Source organism: Chiloscyllium punctatum, chromosome 17, assembly GCF_047496795.1.
Source record: "Chiloscyllium punctatum isolate Juve2018m chromosome 17, sChiPun1.3, whole genome shotgun sequence".
NCBI lineage: Eukaryota > Metazoa > Chordata > Chondrichthyes > Orectolobiformes > Hemiscylliidae > Chiloscyllium > Chiloscyllium punctatum.
In genome coordinates, this window is record NC_092755.1 from 72,189,845 (window position 1) to 72,211,849 (window position 22,005).

General features: G+C 39.6%; 1 protein-coding gene across 5 annotated transcripts in view; it reads right to left on the reverse strand.

Moving 5' to 3' along the window:
* Positions 1-22,005, reverse strand: part of LOC140487955 (coiled-coil domain-containing protein 62-like) — a 53,659-nt gene that overhangs the window by 25,568 nt on the left and 6,086 nt on the right. For 3 of the 5 annotated variants that reach the window (XR_011962977.1, XM_072587411.1, XM_072587409.1), the window contains exons 2-7: positions 12,071-12,111; positions 9,727-9,885; positions 6,689-6,881; positions 5,142-5,308; positions 4,943-5,044; positions 3,612-3,783 (exon numbers count right to left, since the gene is read on the reverse strand). Coding sequence is in view for 4 of the 5 variants with exons in the window: in XM_072587411.1 (XP_072443512.1) it covers positions 3,612-3,783; positions 4,943-5,044; positions 5,142-5,308; positions 6,689-6,881; positions 9,727-9,885; positions 12,071-12,111 (834 nt within the window). In the remaining variant the exon portion in view is untranslated. Of the gene's footprint in view, positions 1-3,611; positions 3,784-4,942; positions 5,045-5,141; positions 5,309-6,688; positions 6,882-9,407; positions 9,614-9,726; positions 9,886-12,070; positions 12,112-16,128; positions 16,223-22,005 lie in introns of those variants that run through there. The other 2 variants (XM_072587410.1, XM_072587412.1) reach the window with 2 other exon arrangements.

The following is a 22,005-nucleotide window of genomic DNA, read 5'->3' on the forward strand; positions in this document are numbered from 1 at the left end:
GGAAATCAGAAACGAAGCAAAAAACAAAAAAACTCAGCAGGTCCGGCAGCATCCGTAGAGAGAAATCAGAGTTAATGTTTCAGCTCTCGTGACTCTTCTTCAGAACACAAAACTATTTCTCTATTTGTTTTTTTTGTCCTAATTTTACATCAAGTCCAGAGACCAATACTCCCTTTCTTTTCTAGCTTTTGCACCTCTCTCATCAACAAGACTTAAGCTTCTCTTTCTTCCCCCCATAACAGGGTCAGTTGATTAGCTCAGTCAGCTGGACGTCTGGTTTGGAATGCAGAATAATGACAGACGGGGTTTGATTCCCACACTGGTTGAGGTTACCATGAAGGACTCTTCTTCTCAACCTCTTCCATCACCTGAGGCACAGTGATGCTGAGGCTAATCCACCTCCAAAGAGGAAATCATAGAGATGTACAGCACGGAAATAGACCCTTCGGTCCAACTTGTCTGGTATAGTAATTTTATCTTTACTTGCCACCTACATTGATCAGGAGTGCATATGTTTGTTTCTCCCCACCTGGTGGACGAATTCCACTACAATTAGCTATTCTGTTGATAATTGATAGTTGGCAGCAAATTCCAGAGATTTGAACACACCAGTGTTCAGATCAGATATGCCACCAATTGGTGAACATGAAAGAAATCCATTATATCCTTTCAAAGAAGGGACTTTTCCACTGCTGTGGGTCCAGGCCAATACCTTCAAACCAAAGGCAGATTATCTCTGTCTAAAATCCTGCTGGGCACAACTGAGTTGCAGTGCTTCCTACTTTGTAGCAGTCCTTGTATCTCAAGAATATTTAGTTAGCTTGAAAACTCTGGCACACTGTCAGCTCACAAAAAGACAACTGCTTAATTACTAGACAATTTTCATTTTTGCTTCCTCTTCAAATTTTCCCTTTTTCCAGCCTACAGGCATCTTTTCCTCTCTTATGTGTCCTCCATCTCCCAATTCAAGTCCCCTTTTTTCATCAGTTCTTCTATTCACAACAAGCAGGTTCACGATACCTTTGCCTGTCTCAGAGGAGGTCCATTCACCCCCATCGATATTTCTCTGACTTCTACAATATTGTCTCTGCTCCACAACCACCTGATGAAGAAGCAGCGCTTCAAAACCTAGTGCTTCCAAGTAAACCTGTTGGAATATAACCTGGTGTTGTGATTTTTAACCTTATCTTGGGTCAGGTACAGCCAGCAGTTGCACAATCACTTTCCTTTGTTGTTTCTTATTTACTTTTTGCTCCCCTTCTCTTTTTGTTTCTTTTTCTCATTTCAACCCTACTAGGTTTCACTTCCCACATACTCCTCTTCCACCTCTTTCTCTCTTGTGCTCTCTCGTCTCCCCCCCCACCACCCCCCCCACCCCAACTTCACTAGTTTTCAAAGCAGCTACTTACACTGCCTCAGTATTTAATGACCCATGTTGGTAAGTGTGTGTGCATGCAAGTGAGAATATTGAATCAGACTCAGGTGCTATTCAGGATCATACCGGAAGAATGGCCATTTTCCAATCAGTCAGAGAGGGCATAAGCATTCATAGTAAGAGAAGGTGGAGGTAGGGGTGTAGGTGCAGGGGTGATGGCAGAGAGAATGGAAGAGTACAACGTGACTTAGAAAGAAAATTTAATTTATCTATGGTCACAATGCAGCCAATGATCAAAATACAAGATATGTGAGATATACAAGAGATTTGAACACACCAGTGTAGTGTCACATTATCAGAGATGCCACCAATTGGTGAACATGAAAGAAATCCATTACACCCTTTCAAAGAAGGGACTTTTTCTCTGCTGTGTCCAGGCCAATACCTATTCCTGAATCAGCAACTACTCAAACCAAAGGCAGATTATCTCGGTCTAAAATCCTGCTGGGCATAACAATCACAAATAAGACATTTAACATTTTTCAAACTTGGCAAAGAGAAATTTTCCAAAAAGCATAGATAATCCAAAATAGTATTACATTTAGATTCCACTAATACTTAGAGAAACCCATTTTGGAAAAGGGAAAACTAAACTGGCCCGGTCATTTAAACTCACTAGTGACTTTTTTTAAACTAACCTATTTTTCTAATCAACCTGTTCGAAGACATTATTATGCACCTCTGGAAGCAAGTGGGACTTGAACCCAGGCCACCCTTGTCCAGAGGTAGGAATGCTACCCCTGCACCATAAGAGGGTTCCCTAGTAATTAACTCTTGAGAATACTGAAAGTAGTAATTGAGAATAACTTAAATGGGCTTTTGGTGCTTAAACATTACTACTTTAATCAAGGTACTATTTTAGCTGAATCAGAGTGTTTCCATTTCGAGTCACACATAGTACAGTTGTCAGTGATACTTCAGGACAGGAAAAAATTATGTAGCACTCCTATAGTGTTGACATTGTCAAACTTATCATATCCCATTTGTGCATTAAAACAAGGTTGCATTTAATTGCTAAGTGTCACAAAGCTAGTCCCTTTCTATCCTAAAAGCTATCCTTGGTTCAAGGATACTCTCTCCTTGATATTTTTCAGAGGAGCATTAAACCAATCAGTCTGGTTTGATACAGAGATTAAAAAAGATTTTGAGAGGCGTTTTATTTACATGTAAACAAATGAGACTTCGGGCCAAAGTGATCATGCTTTAGAAGTGATCTGTATAATGAAAGAGTATAGTCAGCTCTCTAGCTGAGCAGTTTACTTCAGTCTTGAAATGGTGAAGAGTTCAACAGTGAGCTGTGTGGAAACTCTTTCTCCCCTTCAACTTCAACCTATAAGCATGTGTTTCTTTTGTACTGTGTGTTAAAGGCAGTTTGCTTATTGGGACTGTTGTGTACATTCGAAACAGCATAATTAAGTCTAGTTTGATTAGACTGAGTTGTGTTTCATTGTGTAATTTTATGAATAAATGTTTTGTCTGTTTTAAAATCTAGTAGTCAACCTAGCTAACTTACGCCAGGTAATTTTCACTGTACACTTACCAAAACAAATTGCAAAGTTATGGTCTGGGCTGCTTGCTTAAGAATGTTTTGAATGGTCTGGCCTAGTCCATAACATAAGTCCCAAATAACTGTTATATTTGCTGTCAAAAGAACAGCAATTACACTTTCTTGGCTGTGAAATACCTTCAAAGGATGGCAATAAGATTGAAGTTAATGTATACAGAAAATGCAACTTCTTCTTTGACTCCGAAAATGTTGAAAGAACATTTGTCTATTTTATTGGGTAGAGTTTTCGGTACAAAGAGCACATGAACCCCATAATTTTCTAACCACTCATTTAAAAGAGCAGACAAATCATTTAAATAGTTATTGGTGCGCTCACCTCTTCTCCCGATTCAATTGTACCCACTACAGCAATTTTCCCATGAATAAAAACCAAAAATAAATTGGCCCAATATATCACAGCACTGTCATAGAGCTTTATTACATACTGGGTCATGACTGAGCAAAGATGTACTCTGCTGGATAAGTAATCACTTGGTATCATTACAACATTGAAAGTGGATTGTAATTACACATATCATTTAAGGAAATGTAAAAAGCAAATTGCAATTGTTTCCAACAAAGAAACTTAAAAAAACTCAATATTTTAAAAACAAGCAACCCACAACTGACCTTTGAGCTTGCAAATTTCATGTCTTAGTTTCTTTGAATGTTGTTTGCAATCATGCACTTCTTTTCTGGTATTTGTTTCATTTACCCTGGCTTCTCGTAATGCACCCTCTAAGGTTTTAAACCTAGCTGTAAGATCCATGATGTGATTGGTGGCGTCAACCATATCCTTGTCCTAGACAGAAGGTAAAAACCCATAGTTATTGTGGTGTTAGATATCAAAACTAAAATTTGATTCATATAGACGTCTCTATCCTCTAATATAAGGGTGCAATTTAGATATAACAAATACACCAGGGCCAGAGTCACAAACTACTAGTGAATGGAAAACAACATCATGTATTTATATTGCTTTTACAAAGAAAATACCAAGGTATTGAATAATACTGAAAAAAGAGAGATTATTGCTGAATAGTCTCTGTAGTTAAAGGTATGCCCCTTCTAGAAAGCACAAATGAGTGCATTTAAGACTCCATTTACAAGTAATTGAGCTTGTAAAGTGTCCAATTTACACTTCCTAGGACTGATAGACATTCACATGCAGGGAGCTACTCACTGCAAGCAAAAGGAATACATTAAAACAAAAACAGAAATTGCTGGAGAAACTCAACATGTCTGGCAGCATCTGTGGAGAGAAAGCAAAGCAAATGCTTTGAGTACAAAGATCTTCCTTCAGAATTGGAAACATGTTAAGGTGTGGTATGATAATGTTGATGACAGTGTGGGGTGGAAAAGGAGTGAGTGACCAGGTGAAGACAGAGTCCAGAGAGGGAGGAAAAAACAGGGGAGGCAAGGAAGAATCGTCAAGGAAGAGGAGAAGTTTTACTGAAAGCAACCCATTCCATGACAGGGTTGTGAGGGAAAGGAATGTAAAAGGACGGTGGTGGTCAAGCTCTTAAATTGTTAAACTCAATGTTGAGTCCCGAGGCTATAAAGGATGTCTAAGTGGAAAAGAAGCTTGTACAATCAACGTTGACTTGCCAACCAATTATCATCCTTTTCTTTCTGTGGTAGAAATTGCTGTGAGCATTTTAAATTTGGCATTCTAGCGCTTATCCTGTGTGCAAAACAAAACAGTTCAGCTGTGTGTTTCACTTCTCAGCAACATTCAAGTGCTGGAGCACCAAGTGACCATGGCACATTGTAAAATGAGACTGGTAGCAAGAGGTGGTGCTTGTTATATTCACTCATTACTTAAAGTTTATTATTTAACATGGGATTATGTCACACAGAGAAAACACATGCATTATAACAGATAGAAACGTTAAGATCAAAGAATATTTGCTAAGAATTTACTAAGCATTTGCTCATGTTCTGGACCATAATTTTAATACCTTTAATTCCAGCATTGTGGTGAGCTCCTGTTCACGTGCCTCTAACTGTCCCACCTGGGCAGAAAGCTCTAAATTGGAGGAATTGAGGGTTTTGTTCCTGTCCTGCATGAGGTAAACAGAATACAACAATACAGTTAAAAGGTCATTGATGAAACAGAAATGTTAATATAATCTACAATTTTATTACTGGCAATCTTACCTCCAATTCTTCACAGGTATTAGCAGTTTCTGCTGCTTTTTCAGATATTTCCTTCAGCCGTTGCTGGGTACTGGTCAGTGTTTTCAGACAATCAGCTTGCTGAGATTCCAAAATCTTTTGTTGCGCACCTAAGGATCTAATAGTCTCATTCCTGTTTCGCAGTTCATCTATTAAAACACAACGTTACCAACAATTTATCACGTAGTAGGACTTTTTTTTTCAAAACTTGATGATCCATTTATCTGTTCTCCTTTGCACATTTCTAAACTGTAGAGAATGGTTCCTACTGAACCAACTAAAATGTTGTTCATCCAGATGTATTTTGGAAAGAACAAATTATACAATTGCAGTACATATCCTCACTCCATTTTCTCTTAAAAGCAGCAAACTCTGCTGGGTTGGATATAAATGATGTTACTGCATCTCATCTGAGAAATGGCTTTCCCATTTATGATTAATTAATCAAAATACATGAGACATAAGGAAATTTTATGGCCCCTGAAAGGTTTAGTTATGGGATTATTTCTCTTCTTTTCATGTTTGAAAGCACAAACTAATGCTGGACTAAAAGGTCACATCATCAATATCCCTTTATACGTCAGTGAGTTTTATTTGTCACACAGATCTAAAATCGAGTACTGAACAAGCTGAAATTTCCTTCAAATAAAATGCAAATAAATGACTTCTTCATCTCCAGAAACTCTGTTTTCAAACCACCAACTCTGTACCTCTTTCTTACATGGAGGCAGGACTAAATCATTCATAACTATGGTTTGAGACTGACCCTGACTGAACTTCCAATTGCAAACCTACTCTGTCATTAAGACTCCACATCTCTCAGAGTCTATTTGCTACTGAAATTGCGATACATAGCCTGTCATATTCCACATTTACAAACTTAAACTCATCTAAAATTATGGTTTCTGTATCCTATCATGTACCAAGTACTTTTACACATCACCTCTATGGTCACTGAGCTATACTGGTTTCGAGTCCAACATGTGAGCTTATAATTATTGCCCTTATTTTAAAATTCCTCCTTGAATTTGTTCCTCTTATTGTAACCTCCTCCAATCCTACAATGATTGAAATCTCTGCACTCCTCTATTTATGACCTCTTGCACTTCCTTAATCTTAATTGGTCTACCATTGGTTGCTATACATTCAGCTTCCTATGATCTATACCCTGCAACTTCCTACTTGTGTCCTCATGAGTAGCAATTTTGTTTGAAACTGCTGAGTGATGTAGAATGTTTTACTAAATTTCAAGCACTGTATAATCAGATATTGTTGCTGTGCAATGAATCCGGCTACTGTCAATGAAATAAAAATGTGACTTATAACATTTCCACTGGCAAAATGATGATTCCAGTAAAAGTATAATGGTATTTTATCCAGAAGAGAGAACAGTCACATAGCATAAACCAAGGAAGTATTTCTTTCGAAGAACTTCTTAGTTTCTCACTTAGTTGAGAAACTACTGGAACTTAGTTTTAATGTTTTAGCCACCTGGACATGTTATAATATTTTTAAAAAACAATACTAACGTTCCAATTTAGCACATCTCTCTTCCAGGCTAAGTATCCTCAGACGATCCTCCTCCCATGCCGCAAGTTGCTTTCGGTGCGCTGCCACCATTTCATTTAACTCTTTGTCCCGATCTTTCAGTTCTGCAACAAGCAGCTGTAATTCATTGCGCTGTTTCTGAATAGTAGCATTTTCCAGATCTGTATTTGCATTCTGGGACAGAAAGGTAACGATATGAGAAATTTTGTCCTAGGTTTGTTTGATTATCTTACTCCATTAAAAAAAAGGACAACACTGATTTTGGTAAGCACTTTAGTCATAAATAATATTGGCAGCAGTTTGGATAATGACTGTTACCAAAAGGGCAGCCCCAGATACCAATCCAGGAAAAATGTATGATATCTGAATCTGTTATGCTTACAACATGATTACTCTGATAGATATAAAATATTACATATGGTTACATAGCTTTAGAGAGTAAACATAACTGAATTTGCAAAATTGGTAATAATTTTCAATTAGCTTCAAAATGTAATTCAGTTCTCCTTCCCATAATTTCTGAAAAATTATACTTGAAATTATTCTATTAGTAAGCTAGAAGTAAAGATTGGAAAGTGTTCATGATATTTCAAAAATTGCTTTCTCACACTGGTCTTCATTCTCCCTGGATAAAGATAAGTGGAGCAGATAGATATTTTTCATTTAACACTTCCATTTTTGATTCTGTTGACATAGGAAAAGGGGTGGATTATTCAGCCCCATAAATTTATTACATCATTTGTTTACATCATGACTAAGTATACCTCAATTCCATATGTCTTCGATCCATATCCTTCACACACATACCTCATTAAAATGCACCAATTACAAAATTTCACGTTTCACAATGCTACTACATTTTTGTAACAAACTGTGACCTGATTTCATTGCTAAATACTGATCCTTTTTATCATTTCCACAAGAATAAGGGTACCTGTTCACTATCAGTAAAGGGTATCCCAACTTCTTTACCCTGAAAAGCAGCTCCAGTATTTAGTCATATTCCCAAGTTCCTACCACACTAAACACAAACATTACAATATTAGACTTCGGGCCAAGACTAACTTTACTTTCTTTCCAATGGATTACTTTTAGCATAGCTCGAACAAAAAAAAGCAACATTTTGAAGGTCAATTTTACGTACTTTAAGGGAAAAATCTTAATGATTCAATCTCATTTGTATTTCACATATGCATCCAGTATTAAATCACACTTTTCTAATGAAGATAAGATGCGAGATTCAACAACAGCAACTCATCTTTCTTCTTGGGATACTACAGCCCTCTGTTCCCTTAGCTTTAGTATTTTGACAGTAATGGATGTTTGTACTTTGGGAATATCTGGCAGATAGTGCATCGGAGTCGGGGGGGGGGGGGGGGGGGAAGAGCACAGAAAATAATTAACAATGATGATCATGAAGTCTGAGAAAAGTCCATCAGGTTTATTCACTACTGTTCTTTAGAGAAGGAAAATGTCATCCTTATCTGGCCTGACCTATAAGTGACTCCAGGTAGCAATGGGAACATGGAATCCTACAGTGTGGAAACAGGCCATTTGACCCAACAAGTTCACACTGACCCTCCGAAGAGTAACCCTCCCAGAATCATTCACCTAACCTACTACTCTACATTTACCCCTGACTAATGGACCTAACCTACACATCCCTGAACACTACAGGCAAGTTAGCATGGCCAATTCACTTAATCTGCACACCTTTGGATTGTGGGAGGAAACCAGAGCACCTGGAGGAAACCCACACAGAGATGGGGAGAATGTGCAAACTCCACACAGACAGTCGCCCAAGGCTGGAAACCAACCCAGGTCTCTGGTGCTGTGAGGCAGCAGTGCCAACCACTGAGCCACCATGGCTGACTTTTAACAGTGCCTGCCAATTAGGGAAGGACAATAAATGCCAACCAGTAATGTCCACATCCCAATGAAGAAACAAAATGGGGAGTCAGGCCAGTATTTGGTTTGAAAAAGGTTTCTCATCATATTCACCACATTTTTCTGGTATTCTTGTTTAATTTCTGCTACAACTCCAACTTTGCATCTTTGCTATTCTTTCTCATGTATTTGGTTGATCAAAGATATGTACCCAAAATGTTAAATTATGCATTGTCACATACTGGGTACTGTAGCTTATTTCAGGCAGCTTTGGAGTTTTATCATAATGTGCTGCATATACTGGAATTCCTTTTCAATTTAATGTTAATTTAGAACTAACTTACACATCCCTGAACACTATGGGCAATTTAGCATGGCCAATTTACCTAAACTGCTCATCTTTGGATTGTGGGAGGAAACCAGAGCACTCAGAAGAAACCCACACAGAAACAAAGAGAATGTGCAAAATCCACAAAGACAGTGACAACTATGAGGTCACAGTATATTGATGTCCAACTCGTCTGTTGAGAAGCAAACAGATACATATTTTACAGAATAAAATCCCAATTGAGCAACACCATAGCGGGAAACCAAAAAGAGGACAGGAGAAAAGACCTGGCAATAGAAGCTGCTTGCCAAGGATCAGGTAAGGTCAGCTTACTCTCAAGCCAGTTTACATCTGACAACAAAATTATTTAACTATTATTTACTATCCATTCTGATTTCCAATAGAACCAAACTGTCAATTTATATCACCCTGTTACATTAGGAATTATTAAGCTCAAGACCTAGAGATAGGTGAAGGGAGTTTACCATTTCAGTATTTGAGTCCATTTCCATTCACTAAATTTATCTGGCGTCCAGGGAAGCAGGAGATCAGAGCTGTAGCCTCTAATTCTGGGGTATTTAGTCCAGTGGGATATTCGCATCAATCGGAAGAAGAGTGGCAACACCCAAATCCCACCTTGCCAATTCTCCTAGATAGGGAGTTAAAAATCATACTTTGACTTGCTAACAATTTAGCAGATGACCTGTTGGATTAAAAAGTGGAACGATTGGGTTTCCTCAACTGCCACCTGGAACAAAAGAGAAATAAAAAAGGCTAGCTTAGCCCAAACCCCAAATTACTTACATTTTTCGCAGAAGTATTCAATATAGGACCTGGCTGAATAGCTTTTGCTGGACAAGTTTTATATCTTCCTGCATTTGTTGCAGCAAAATCTTGCATCTTCCCAAAGTTCATCTTTGAATCTCCTATAGATTTTGAACTGCTAACATTCTCCAGTGAAGGCTGAGAAGATCATCAAAAATCAAATGTTACTTTTATAAAATTAACAATTAGCACTGAAATTTCCTTTCATTTAAAATTTAAAGAATTAGAATTATGTACAAATGGTCAATGGTAAAATTAATATGCAGTGAGCTCTCCGGACAGGAAATTTATTTACAACAGAGATAGTGTTATCGATTGGATTTGTAGTGTTGATGTAAATGGAGATTTAAAAGGCAGACAAAAAAATGCCAGGAGTTCAATATATATCTAAACTCTGGACACAACCAACTCCCAATCTCAGCAATGCTGCTGCTTAGAGGTACAAATACAAATCCCTTAGCAGGCAACAAAGAAAGTCATGGGATATAGATGCCCAGTCATTCTCAACAGTCTGGCCTTGTTTCCACAAATGTTTCCAAGGGCCAAATGGCCTACTCCTGTTCCTGTTTTTAATGTTCCCAAAGGCAAGTCTGAAGCCAGTCTGCAAGTGTAACTGGGAATTTGGCAACAGGAGGTCAGAGCTAAGAAGATCATGGGGGTTGTCCTTCACAGTTAGAGGATCACAGTTTTAAAAATGATGGGTTGAATGGAGTTCCACTATAATGGAAGTGTCAAACAAAAATGTGGATGTGAAGGTCAGCAGGGAAACCATGTAGGTTAAATGAAAAAAATGGGTAGGAGGATTCGTTTTAATCTAGGGAAGGCTGGGCTGAGGAGATGGAACTATTCCTGTTCTTACCAATTTCATATTTCAACACCCATGTTAGCATTTTTAGCTAATTATTACCTTTTACCATGCTCTGGCTGTGAAGTTGCATGCAGTGCTTTACTGGCCAAATATACTGAAATTGTTTCAGGGCACTACCGACAACAGGAGGCCACGATTTTTGCATTCAAAGCACACCTGTCTACAAGGTCGATAATGATTAAATGTCAGGAATGAAGGGTTGCCATGGGTCATTGAGTTGACATGGTCAAGCCTTGACCCTTCCCCCTCACCTGTAAGCTGAGAGATTGGTGGTGGTGGGGGGTATTGGTGATGTTGGTGGGTATTTTAGAATCAAGGCACTGGAGAGGGAAAATTGCACTTTAAGAAACCTTCATCTGCCAGCTGTTTCAAAGATGCTTGGTGTAGATCAGTTGGCTTTCCAATCTTACGAGTTGTTAAATCGTCAAAAAGGAAATATGCAACACTTAAGTTTCAACAATTAAATGGTATGCTAATCACACTTTTCATGCTTCTATTAATTTTCTTCTTTACTAATGTAAATGAGAATAACATTTCCAACTAAATGATGAGAGCGCTGATTGGTGGAGGCATTGTCCAGGAGAATGTACAAGTAGCAACTAGTGATGTTGCTGCAAAACCAACAAGAAGTCCAGCCTATCACAAAAACAAGTAATAAGCTATATAATTTTCAGTGCTCATGTTAGCTGGGCATACTTCCTGAAGACTGCAAATGTTAAAACAAAGGAAGTGTCTCTCTTCAGTTATTCACAGTAGGCAAGATACTGACTTTACACAACCAGCTCGTAACTGCAAAATTCTAAACGTAATGTCTAACATTACGCACGATTCTGCAATTGGCCTATATTTTTCAAATAATCCTTTTTTTAAAAATTCCATTTGTTCATGGGGTGTGAGCATCACTGTCTAAGTCAGCATTTACTGCCTATCCTTAATTATCCAGAGGTGATCATGTTGCTTCATCTTGAGCCACACAAGGTAAAAATGACAAATTTCCTTCCCTAAGAGGACATACATGAAGCAGATTAGTTTTTACCACAATTGACAGCGCATGGTCAGCAGTAAATAAACTTTATATTCCAGATGTTTACAGATTTCAAATTTCATTATCTATCATGGGATTCAAATCGATGTCTGGAGAAGATTAGCCTGGTTTTCTGGACTACTAGTCCAGTGACATAATCACTATACCACTTCCCTCAAGTGAATGCTAAGAATTACACTGACAATCCATTTGAGCTCATTCTGTAGACATTTCGCATTCTAAAGACTACATAACTACAAAAGACCTTATTTACTAGAGAAAGTAATAATATGTACGGATCTTGCACCTGTTTCAACTGAAAAGAGCCATCAGCTATTCTCTGATTCATTCCTCCAGACAATGCCTTCACCAATAGAAGTGAAACAAAACTTGACCGTCAATCATCATCTAACTGGAGTGTTCACCCTTACCTTAGGTTTTGGTGGGCTTTGCCACTGTTCAAGGTGAATTTCTAAAAGAGAGTAAAATCACAATTCATTAACATCTGCAGGAATCAGTTCTTGGTAAAACTACTGTGAAAGTGTAAACTTCAGAATTGAAAGAAGCACTCTAGAACTCTAGAAATAAACTCTTAAGGGACAAGGATATATCGTTATACAGGAATTGAAAGCAATTAGCCATGCTTGGGAGAAGGAGAAGTCATAGACATGTACAGCACAAAACAAATTCTTCGGTCCAACCTGTCCATGACGACCAGATATCCCAACCCAATCTAGTCCCACCTGCCAGCACCCAGCCCATATCACTCCAAACCCTTCCTATTCATATACCCATCCAGATGCCTTTTAAATGTTGCAATTGTACCATCCTCCACCACTTCCTCTGGCAGCTCATTCCATACATGTACCACCCTCTGTGTGAAAAGGCTGCCCCTTAGGTCTCTTTTATGTCTTTCCCCTCTCACCCTAAACCTATGCCCTCTAGACTCCCCGACCCCAGGGAAAAAGACTTTGTCTATTTATCCTATCCATGCCCCTCATAATTTTGTAAACCTCTATAAAGGTCACCCCTCAGCCTCAGACGCTCCAAGGAAAACAGCCCCAGCCTGTTCAGCTTCTCCCTGTAGCTCAAATCCTCCAACCCCGGCAACATCCTTGTAAATCTTTTCGGAACCCTTTCAAGTTTCACAACATCTTTCCGATAGGAAGGAGACCAGAACTGCACGCAATATTCCAACAGTGGCCTAACCAATGTCCTGTACAGCAGCAACATGACCTCCCAGCTCCTGTACCCAATACTCTGACCAATAAAGGAAAGCATACCAAACGCCTTCTTCACTATCCTATCTACCTGCGACTCCACTTTTAAGGAGCTGTGAACCTGCACTCCAAGTTCTCTTTGTTCAGCAACACTCCCTAGGACCTTACCATTAAGTGTATAAGTCCTGCTAAGATTTGTTTTCCCAAAATGCAGCACCTCGCATTTATCTGAATTAAACTCCATCTGCCACCTCTCAGCCCATTGGCCATCTGGTCCAGATCCTGTTGTAATCTGAGGTAATCCTCTTCGATGTCCACTACACCTCCAATTTTGGTGTCATCTGCAAATTTACTAACTCTACCTCTTATGCTCGCATCCAAATCATTTATGTAAATTACAAAAAGTAGAGGGCTCAGCACCGATCCTTGTGGCACTCCACTGGTCACAGGCCTCCAGTCTGAAAAACAACCCTCCACCACCACCCTCTGAGCCAGTTCTGTATCCAAATGGCTAGTTCTCCCTGTATTCCATGAGATCTAACATTGCTAACCAGTCTCCCATGGGGAACCTTGTTGAACACCTTACTGAAGTCCATATAGATCACATCTTCTGCTCTGCCCTCATCAATCTTCTTTGTTACTTCTTCAAAAAACTCAATCAAGTTTGTGAGACATGATTTCCCATGCACAAAGCTATGTTGACTATCCTGAATCAGTCCTTGCCTTTCCAAATACGTGTACATCCTGTCCCTCAGGATTCCCTCCAACAACTTGCCCACCACCGAGGTCAGGCTCACCGGTCTGTAGTTCTTGTTAAACAGTGGCACCACGTTTGCCAACCTCCAGTCTTCAGGCACCTCACCTGTGACTATCGATGATACAAATATCTCAGCAAGAGGCCCAGCAATCACTTCTCTAGTTCCCACAGAGTTCTCGGGTACATCTGATGCTAAGAATTACACTGACAATCAATTTGAGCTCATTCTGTGGACATTTCGCATTTTAAAGACTACACGAATACAAAAGACCTTATTTACTACAGAAAGACCTTATTTACTACAGACCTGTTTCAACTTAAAAGAGCCGTCAGCTATTCCCTGATTCATTCCTCCAGACAATCATGTCCTGGGGATTTATCCACTTATGTGTTCCAAGACATCCAGCACTTCCTCCTCTGTAATCTGGACATTTTGCAAGATGTCACCATCTATTTCCCTACAGTCTATATCTTCATATCCTTCTCCACAGTAAATACTGATGCAAAATATTCATTTAGTATCTCCCCCATTTTCTGTGGCTCCACACAAAGGCTGCCTTGCTGATCTCTGAGGGGCCATATTCACTCCCTAGTTACCCTTTTGTCCTTAATATATTTGTAAAAACCCTTTGGATTCTCCTTAATTCTATTTGCCAAAGCTATTTCATGTCCCCTTTTTTGCCCTCCTGATTTCCCTCTCAAGTATATTCCTACTTCCTTTATAATCTTCTAAGGATTCACTCGATCTATCCTGCCTATATCTAACATATGCTTCCTTTTTTTTCTTAATCAAACCCTCAATTTCTTTAGTCATCCAGCATTCCCTATACCTACCAGCCTTCCCTTTCACCCTGACAGGAATATACTTCCTCTGGATTCTTGTTATCTCATTCCTGAAGGCTTCCCATTTTCCAGCCGTCCCTTTACCTGCGAACATCTGCCTCCAATCAGCTTTTGAAAGTTCTTACCTAACACCGTCAAAATTGGCCTTTCTTTAATTTAGAACTTCAACTTTTAGATCTGGTCTATCCTTTTCCATCACTCTTTTAAAACTAATAGAATTATGGTCGCTGGTCCCAAAGTGCTTCCCCACTGACACCTCCGTCACCTGCCCTGCCTTATTTCCCAAGAATAGGTCAGGTTTTGCACCTTCTCTAGTAGGTACATCCACATACCGAAACAGAAAATTGTCTTGTACACATTTAAGAAATTCCTCTCCATCTAAACCTTTAACACTATGGCAGTCCCAGTCAATGTTTGGAAAGTTAAAATCCCCTACCATAACTACCCTAATATTGACTCGGAGATGCCAGTGTTGGACTGGGTGTACAAAATTAAAAATCACACAACACCAGGTTATAGTCCAACAGGTTTAATTGGAAGCACACTAGCTTTCGGAGCGACGCTCCTTCATCAGGTGAAGGAGTGTCGCTCCAAAAGCTAGTGTGCTTCCAATTAAACTTGTTGGACTATAACCTGGTGGTGTGTGATTTTTAACTTTGTATACCCTATTATTCTTACAGATAGCGGAGCTCTCCTAACAAGTTTGTTTCTCAATTTCCCTCTGACTATTGGGGGGTCTATAATACAATCCCAATAAGGTGATCATCCCTTTCTTATTTCTCAGTTCCGCCCAAATAACTTCCCTGGATGCATTTCCAGGAATATCCTCCCTCAGCACAGGTGTAATGCTATCCCTTATCAAAAATGCCACTCCCCCTCCTCGCTTGCCTCCCTTTCTCTCCTTCCTGTAGCATTTGTATCCTGGAATGTCAAGCTGCCAGTCCTGCCCATCCCTGAGCCATGTTTACATAATTGCAATCCCAGTCCCATGTTCCTAACCATGCCTGGAGTTCATTTGCCTTCCTTGTTAGGCCCTTTGCATTGAAATAAATGCAGTTTAATTTATTAGTCCTACCAAGTCAAAGTTACATGAATGAAATGGTTTACACCTGCTTGATAACTGGCTGCCTTTTGCCACAAGGACAAATAATTGCTCTGCAGAAGAATTTAATGATTTAATTGTAGAAAAACTGTGTCTTCAAATGGACAGTCAATGCCAATGTAACAAGGATCAGGAAAATTACTTCTGATAAATATACAAGCTGCAGACTTGATAGCCCCAGAGGAGTAATCAATATTTTGGATGAAAGAATCTAAACAATAATCAATAATGTCAGAAAACTGGCTAAAAATAGAAATCCAGCAACCGAACTTCAAAGAACAACAGTGCACAAGGATTAAATACTAGACAAATCAAGAGACAGACTCTGCTGCTTGGAATCATAGCTGAATTCCATCATTATTAGCTCAGTTGGGTTGTGAGGCTTAACTTGGTTATTTGAGAGTCTTATTTGGTTGCTACATGCAATTGTTTCAGTATTAGACTGTGAGATTTCTTAATAAGTAATCAAATTAAAAGGTAGCTTGTGGTAATTTACTCACAACACTTCTCAATGTTATAGAAAAACTTATCATGTTAGGGGTCTATCATAAAATGCAAGCACAATACCTGATGCAGAGCTTGATGCATTTACTGGATTTCTGGGGTTAATGAGAGGGGAATCTCCAGAAGGTTGGTTTCCTTCCATTTCAACCCCCGGTACCTATATTTGAATGAAACAAAATATAATGCTGCTTCAAACGTAATGATTGTGGACAACCAAGAATCAGTTCTCATTTCCTTTGTGTATATATGAAATTCAAAACTAGAATCCAGAGCAATGTTATGAAGACATATCAGTGCTATGGCTTCTTTGTATGCACAAATTTCAGAATCGAGCTTTTGTGTAAAGAGTATTCTTTGCATAAGACAAGAAAAGACTTGCCAAATCGAAAGGAAGACCAGCAAGTCAGGAGAAATAAGAATAGGTGACTTTACAAAACAGCAGAAATAGCAGGCAATCATTTACCTGCCATGTATAGAGGGGTTTGGGTGGGGACAGGTGCAGTGCTTTAATCAATGCAACTTTAACTGACAGTTCCTGAGTTTCCTAAGCCACACTGAATGTTTTGGATCTATCAACATAGCAGAGACTCATTGGACAATGAAACTGGCAAAGCTGGGAAGCCTTGAAAGACAGAAATTATAAGGTGAGTGGCCATTCTCTGAAAGATCTGTGGTGGCTGAATTTGACTTGAAAGCCCAATTTCAAGTTTTGAGTGACATTTAAGTGGAGACAGTGACACAGTGGTTTTGCTGCTGAACCAATAAACCACAGCGCCAGTCTAAAGCTCTGGGACATAAGTTCAAATCTCAAAATTAGATGGAATTTTACAAGTTGGTGATAGCTGTCATGGCTAACATTCCACCAACTGATACTGACACCCTGCCGCTGGTGCTTTTCTTGTTGATCCTGGTGCTGCAACCGTTGGTCTCGATATCCACTTTCCAGTTGCCTGCCGTCACTTATGCAGTATTAACTTGGACCTCCAAAGAAGAGCAACAGGCACAGTCACAGTCACACAGTGTTGCAGCACCAGGAGACCAAGAAAAGCACCAGCAGTTGAACATTAACTGCAACTTCTCCACACACTCTTGCTACTCCACATCTTGAGACAAAGAACAGAAAATTTCAGCTTGAAAGTAGGAACATCAGCAAAAGGTGTATTTTCTGAACTTCTTGAAATAACAGTACTTCATGAGGCTCAAGCTTTCATGATAGGTCAATGTTGACAACTGCAGTCTCCTGGAATAAGGCCACTTTCCAAGAGGGTGATGGGCACACAAGGCCAATTGACATCAAGGTTACTGTGGCCCTGAATGGTTTCACCTCCAGTTCCTTCCAGAGACCTGCTGGTGAGGTCTAAGGAGTCACTCAACTACATCTCCCAATCACCAACAGCTTACCTGCCAAGCCTGCAACTTGTGTTCACATTGGCACAATGAGGTCAGTCTGACACAACAGAGTAATAAAAACAGAAAATACTGGAAATATTCAGCATGTCCAGCAGTATCAGCAGAGACAGAAACAAAGTACTATTTCAGCTTAATGTCTTTTCATCAGAACATCAATCGCAAGCATTGGTCCAAATTGTCCAGTCAAGTTCAGAACCCGTTTCCGATCATGATCAAAGGAAAAGCTATCCAGTTAACTCGCTCCAATCTTCCTGGTTAACCTTCCAATAGAGGATTCTGCAGAACTCACTCATCACAGGAAAACTCAGACCATGAGCCACATTAACTTTTAAGAACACAAATTGCTGCATTCTGATAAATAAGAGCTGAAATGTCCCAATGTGTTAGTGAATGAGTGTACAAGTAAATGGGTGATTGTACGGGTAAGCATGTGGATAGCTTACATGAGACAAATGACTAAGGAGGTGGGGTGGGTGAGGTAAGCAGGGTAGGGGTACAGTGCTAAATCAGTAGGGTGGGTATTACGTAGGTCATGAGGGAATGTCAAGTTGCTGGTAGGATCTAGTCAGGTTGGGGAGTCAGTTGAAGTGCTACACAAGAATTCAACTCGGACTTTCCCGCCTCGCATCTGCTGGGTATTGATCCAGGTTATTAAGTTGGAACTGATTAAAGTCTCCCAATTCTAGTTCAGTCAGAAACCTTTGGAGGGTCCAAGTGAGCAGGAGAATTGCCAACTTAATATCATAGTGTCAGTGTGTCCAAATTCTGTGGGATCCCAACAGGCTGCCAACTAATCAAGACACAAGAAGATCTGGTCCTTGAACTTGGTTTCTCTCTCTACAGTAGCTCATTGACTTGCTGAGTATTTATAGCATTTTCAATTTTTACTTCAGAGCTCCATTATCTGCATTATTTTATGTTTGTATTAGACAAGGGATAGAGCGACAACATCGGTTTTGCTGGAATAGCTAGATGTATAGACAATAGATGCAGGAGTAGGCCATTCAGCCCTTCGAGCCTGCACCGCCATTCAATATGATCATTCTGCAGGAATGGAGAGAGCTACAAATCAAAGCACTCTCAAGAGCAGTTTTCATCGATCACAAGAATTTTCACTCCCTCAATGTTTAGACCATCTGTAACCACTAGGTGGTCAGGAACCTTCTAAATATCCAGAGAATTGTAAGCATTCATTCTGTAGCAGTTTCATCTGGGTGACAAGATCTACCATCTAAAAGTCTGGATGCTGATTCCAGTGAGGATCCCTCTATCAGTGAACCAGAGGAGATGCATCAGTAGCCACTCAACCATAGGACTATATGAAAACAAAGCACTGAGTGATTCAAGGCAAGCTTCAGGTAATTTGACACATCTGGAGATGCTCTGCAGTACATTGCGCGGAGGGTATCCAGTATACTGTAGAGTGCAGTATTTCACAAATTGTGTTGCAGAGGAGCCACACTGCAGGAAAATGAAAGAACAGAACAAGTTGCATCCTCAGAGGAGGCAGACTCACTTTAAGCCCATAGGACACAGGTGTGGAAGTCAGGCAATTCAATCATGGCTGATGGGCATTTCAACGCCACTTACCCGCACTCTTCCCGTATCCCTTAATTCCTTGCGAGATTAAGAATTTATCAATCTCTGCCTTGAAGACACTCAACGTCCCAGCCCCCACTGAGCTCTGTGGCAATGAATTCCACAGGCCCACTACTCTCTGGCTGAAGAAATGTCTCCTCATTTCCACACCAAATTAACCTCCCCTAATTCTAAGGCTGTGCCCTCGGATCCTAGTATCCCCGCTTGACAGAAGCAAATTCCCAACGTCCACCCTTTCTAAGACGTACATTATCTTGTAAGTTGCTATTAGATTTCCTCTCAACCTTCTAAACTCTAATGAATACAATCCCAGGATCCTCAGCCATTTATCGTATGTCAGGCCTACCATTCCAGGGATCATTCATGTGAATCTCTGCTGGACACGCTCCAGTGCCAGTATGTCCTTCCTGAGATGTGGGGCCCAAAACTGGACACCGTATTCTAAACGAAGCCTAACCAGAGCTTTATAAAGTCTCAGTAGCACATTGCTGCTTTTACATTCCATGTGGCCACCTCACCCAGCTGCCCAAGCAGTATCATCCAGACATACTGTTCTTTATATGTTTTCATGAGAGCTTCTGATAATGCCAGCAAGAACCTTGTCCTCACCCCATAATAATTCACTCTAACAGATAACAATCCAACCATCTCTATAACCCTTCCTCCTTATATAATTTGATCATACCGTTCACTTGAAAATTCAGGATACAATCGAATAGGAGCTGGGAGAAGAACTTCAAATAAATTGTTTCATTCATTGAAATGCGCATCAACAAAGCACAAAATTGCTGCAACACATCGCCAAGTGAATCACTAAGTACTATGAAGTTTTTTTCATCCACTTCCTCTTACTCCTACATGGTAATAGCCTGTGATTTCAGTGCAGCTAGAGCCAGGCTGCTCTTTCTCTTCCTCCGACAGGTGAGATGCCCCTGGCAGAAGGACTTTGTACTCCTGCACCAAAGACTGCCACACCTGCACATGCCCAAATGCAATTTAACAACTAGTATCATGAAATATGATGAATTATAATCTTATCTCTTTCCCTTCTAGGTAAATGGTTTCAATGATTAAAAAACACATTGATCTTTAAAGAGAAGTACTCTGCAGCTGAGTACATAGAAATCGTACAACCAGCTTGTGTTATGAATAGATATCATGTGGAAACAGAGCCAGAGATCAAATGGGTGCTGACAATGAGCAACTTCACTGTGCAGAAATATATTATTGTAGATAAACAGAAAAGATAATTGATAGGTACTCACCATTGTACACAGGTTGCAGAATGGTGAACTTGGAAATAAATTCCCAAAAGTGAAAAATTGTGTAGACCTATCCAATAAATTTGTCTGCAAGCATCCAATATAGTTTGAACAACAGTAATGAGAGTTTATTTCACTGTATGATATACGGACATTTTACAAATAATGATGAAGTGATGTTTTATGACTTCAGCTATGATGGCACAGTAGTACCAAGCAGCCAATCAGCTCACAGATATTATGCTGGGCTCCAACTGACTACCAGTCACCATTAACTTTTCTGATCAACTGAACCACTGACCATTTTTAAAAAATTAAACATGCTCTAGTAAACCTGAAGGAGTACTGCACTACAAGACAATTGCACAGCATGCTCTCAACCCTTACATATTAAACTCTAGCATCAGATTCTCTACCTGAGCTTCATTTTCAATGTGTCATCACCTGACTGTACCCCTAAAATTAAACATTTATTTGTATACGTCACCAGTAAAATAAAGGGTCTATAAGCAATTGACTTTGTTCTAGTTTGGGTCGTTTATTAATACCAAAATGTTGAACTGAAAGCTTAGTTGGTTTACCAGAATATATAGGACCAAGTAATTAATCACTGTCTTTCAAATACTAAATTAGCTACAGGTGACAGGACTTTCACTTAAACAACACAAAACATTCACCAAATGTACCAAATGGAAGAATGGAACAGAAAATGGGATTAATTAATCAGAATTGAAAAAATGATAATGATTGGAATCTAAACACTGACGTCTAGTGTTGAAAAAGCTAGGAGAGAGGAGTTTGAGAGCTGATCTAGAAGTACACAGATAGGAAACAGAATAGAAAAGGCTGTTCTAGAACACAACTTCAAACAGTAGAACAACAAGACACAGGTTCAAACTAATGAATGTTAGCATTAGGACTGATATCAGTCTTTATGCAGGGAACAGTCAACATTTGGTATAGATTTTCAAGCAGAGAAGGAGAAGCAAAAACATTGGAATTGTTTAAGAGATAACTATTTAGAGTAACGTGAATGTGCACAGTAATCCTGGATGGATGAATTAAGATGAATCAATTGGCCTATCACCCAGAAGACTGCAATGTGATCCCTCCTCTGCCTTTAAATATTGAGATGGTGGAATTCATTGAAAGATGCTATTATAGAATCACCGACTGGTGACAGTGCAGAAGATTATTCAGTCCACTGAGAGATGCTAGCTCTCTGCAAGAGTAATTCAACTTCTCACAGTGCTACTCTTTACCCGTTGTTTGCATTTTTTGCAGGTACAAATTCAATCCGGTTTTGAAAGGCCCAACTGAATCTGCTTCTACCAAACTCCAGATGTCAATGGCTAGAGGCCCAACCCCCACACGCTGGTTCTCTGCCTCATTCTGGAGTTGACAGTTTCTCACCCAGCAAACAAAGAAAGGGTTACAGATGCAAGAAGAGAAGTGTGTGTTGAGGATGGAAATAAAACATTTGTGGAAGGTGACTAAGACATGAGTGTGAAATGACAATGGAAGGAGGAGGGGAAAGGATGAATGGTAGCCATTCAGATGGAGGCTCCTTGGAAAAAGGAATATGTGGAACTGAAACGTATTGGGCTGAGGAGTGCTGTATAAGAAAATGCTAGGAAAGTCAGAGTGTTGGATGCCACTCACCTTTCCA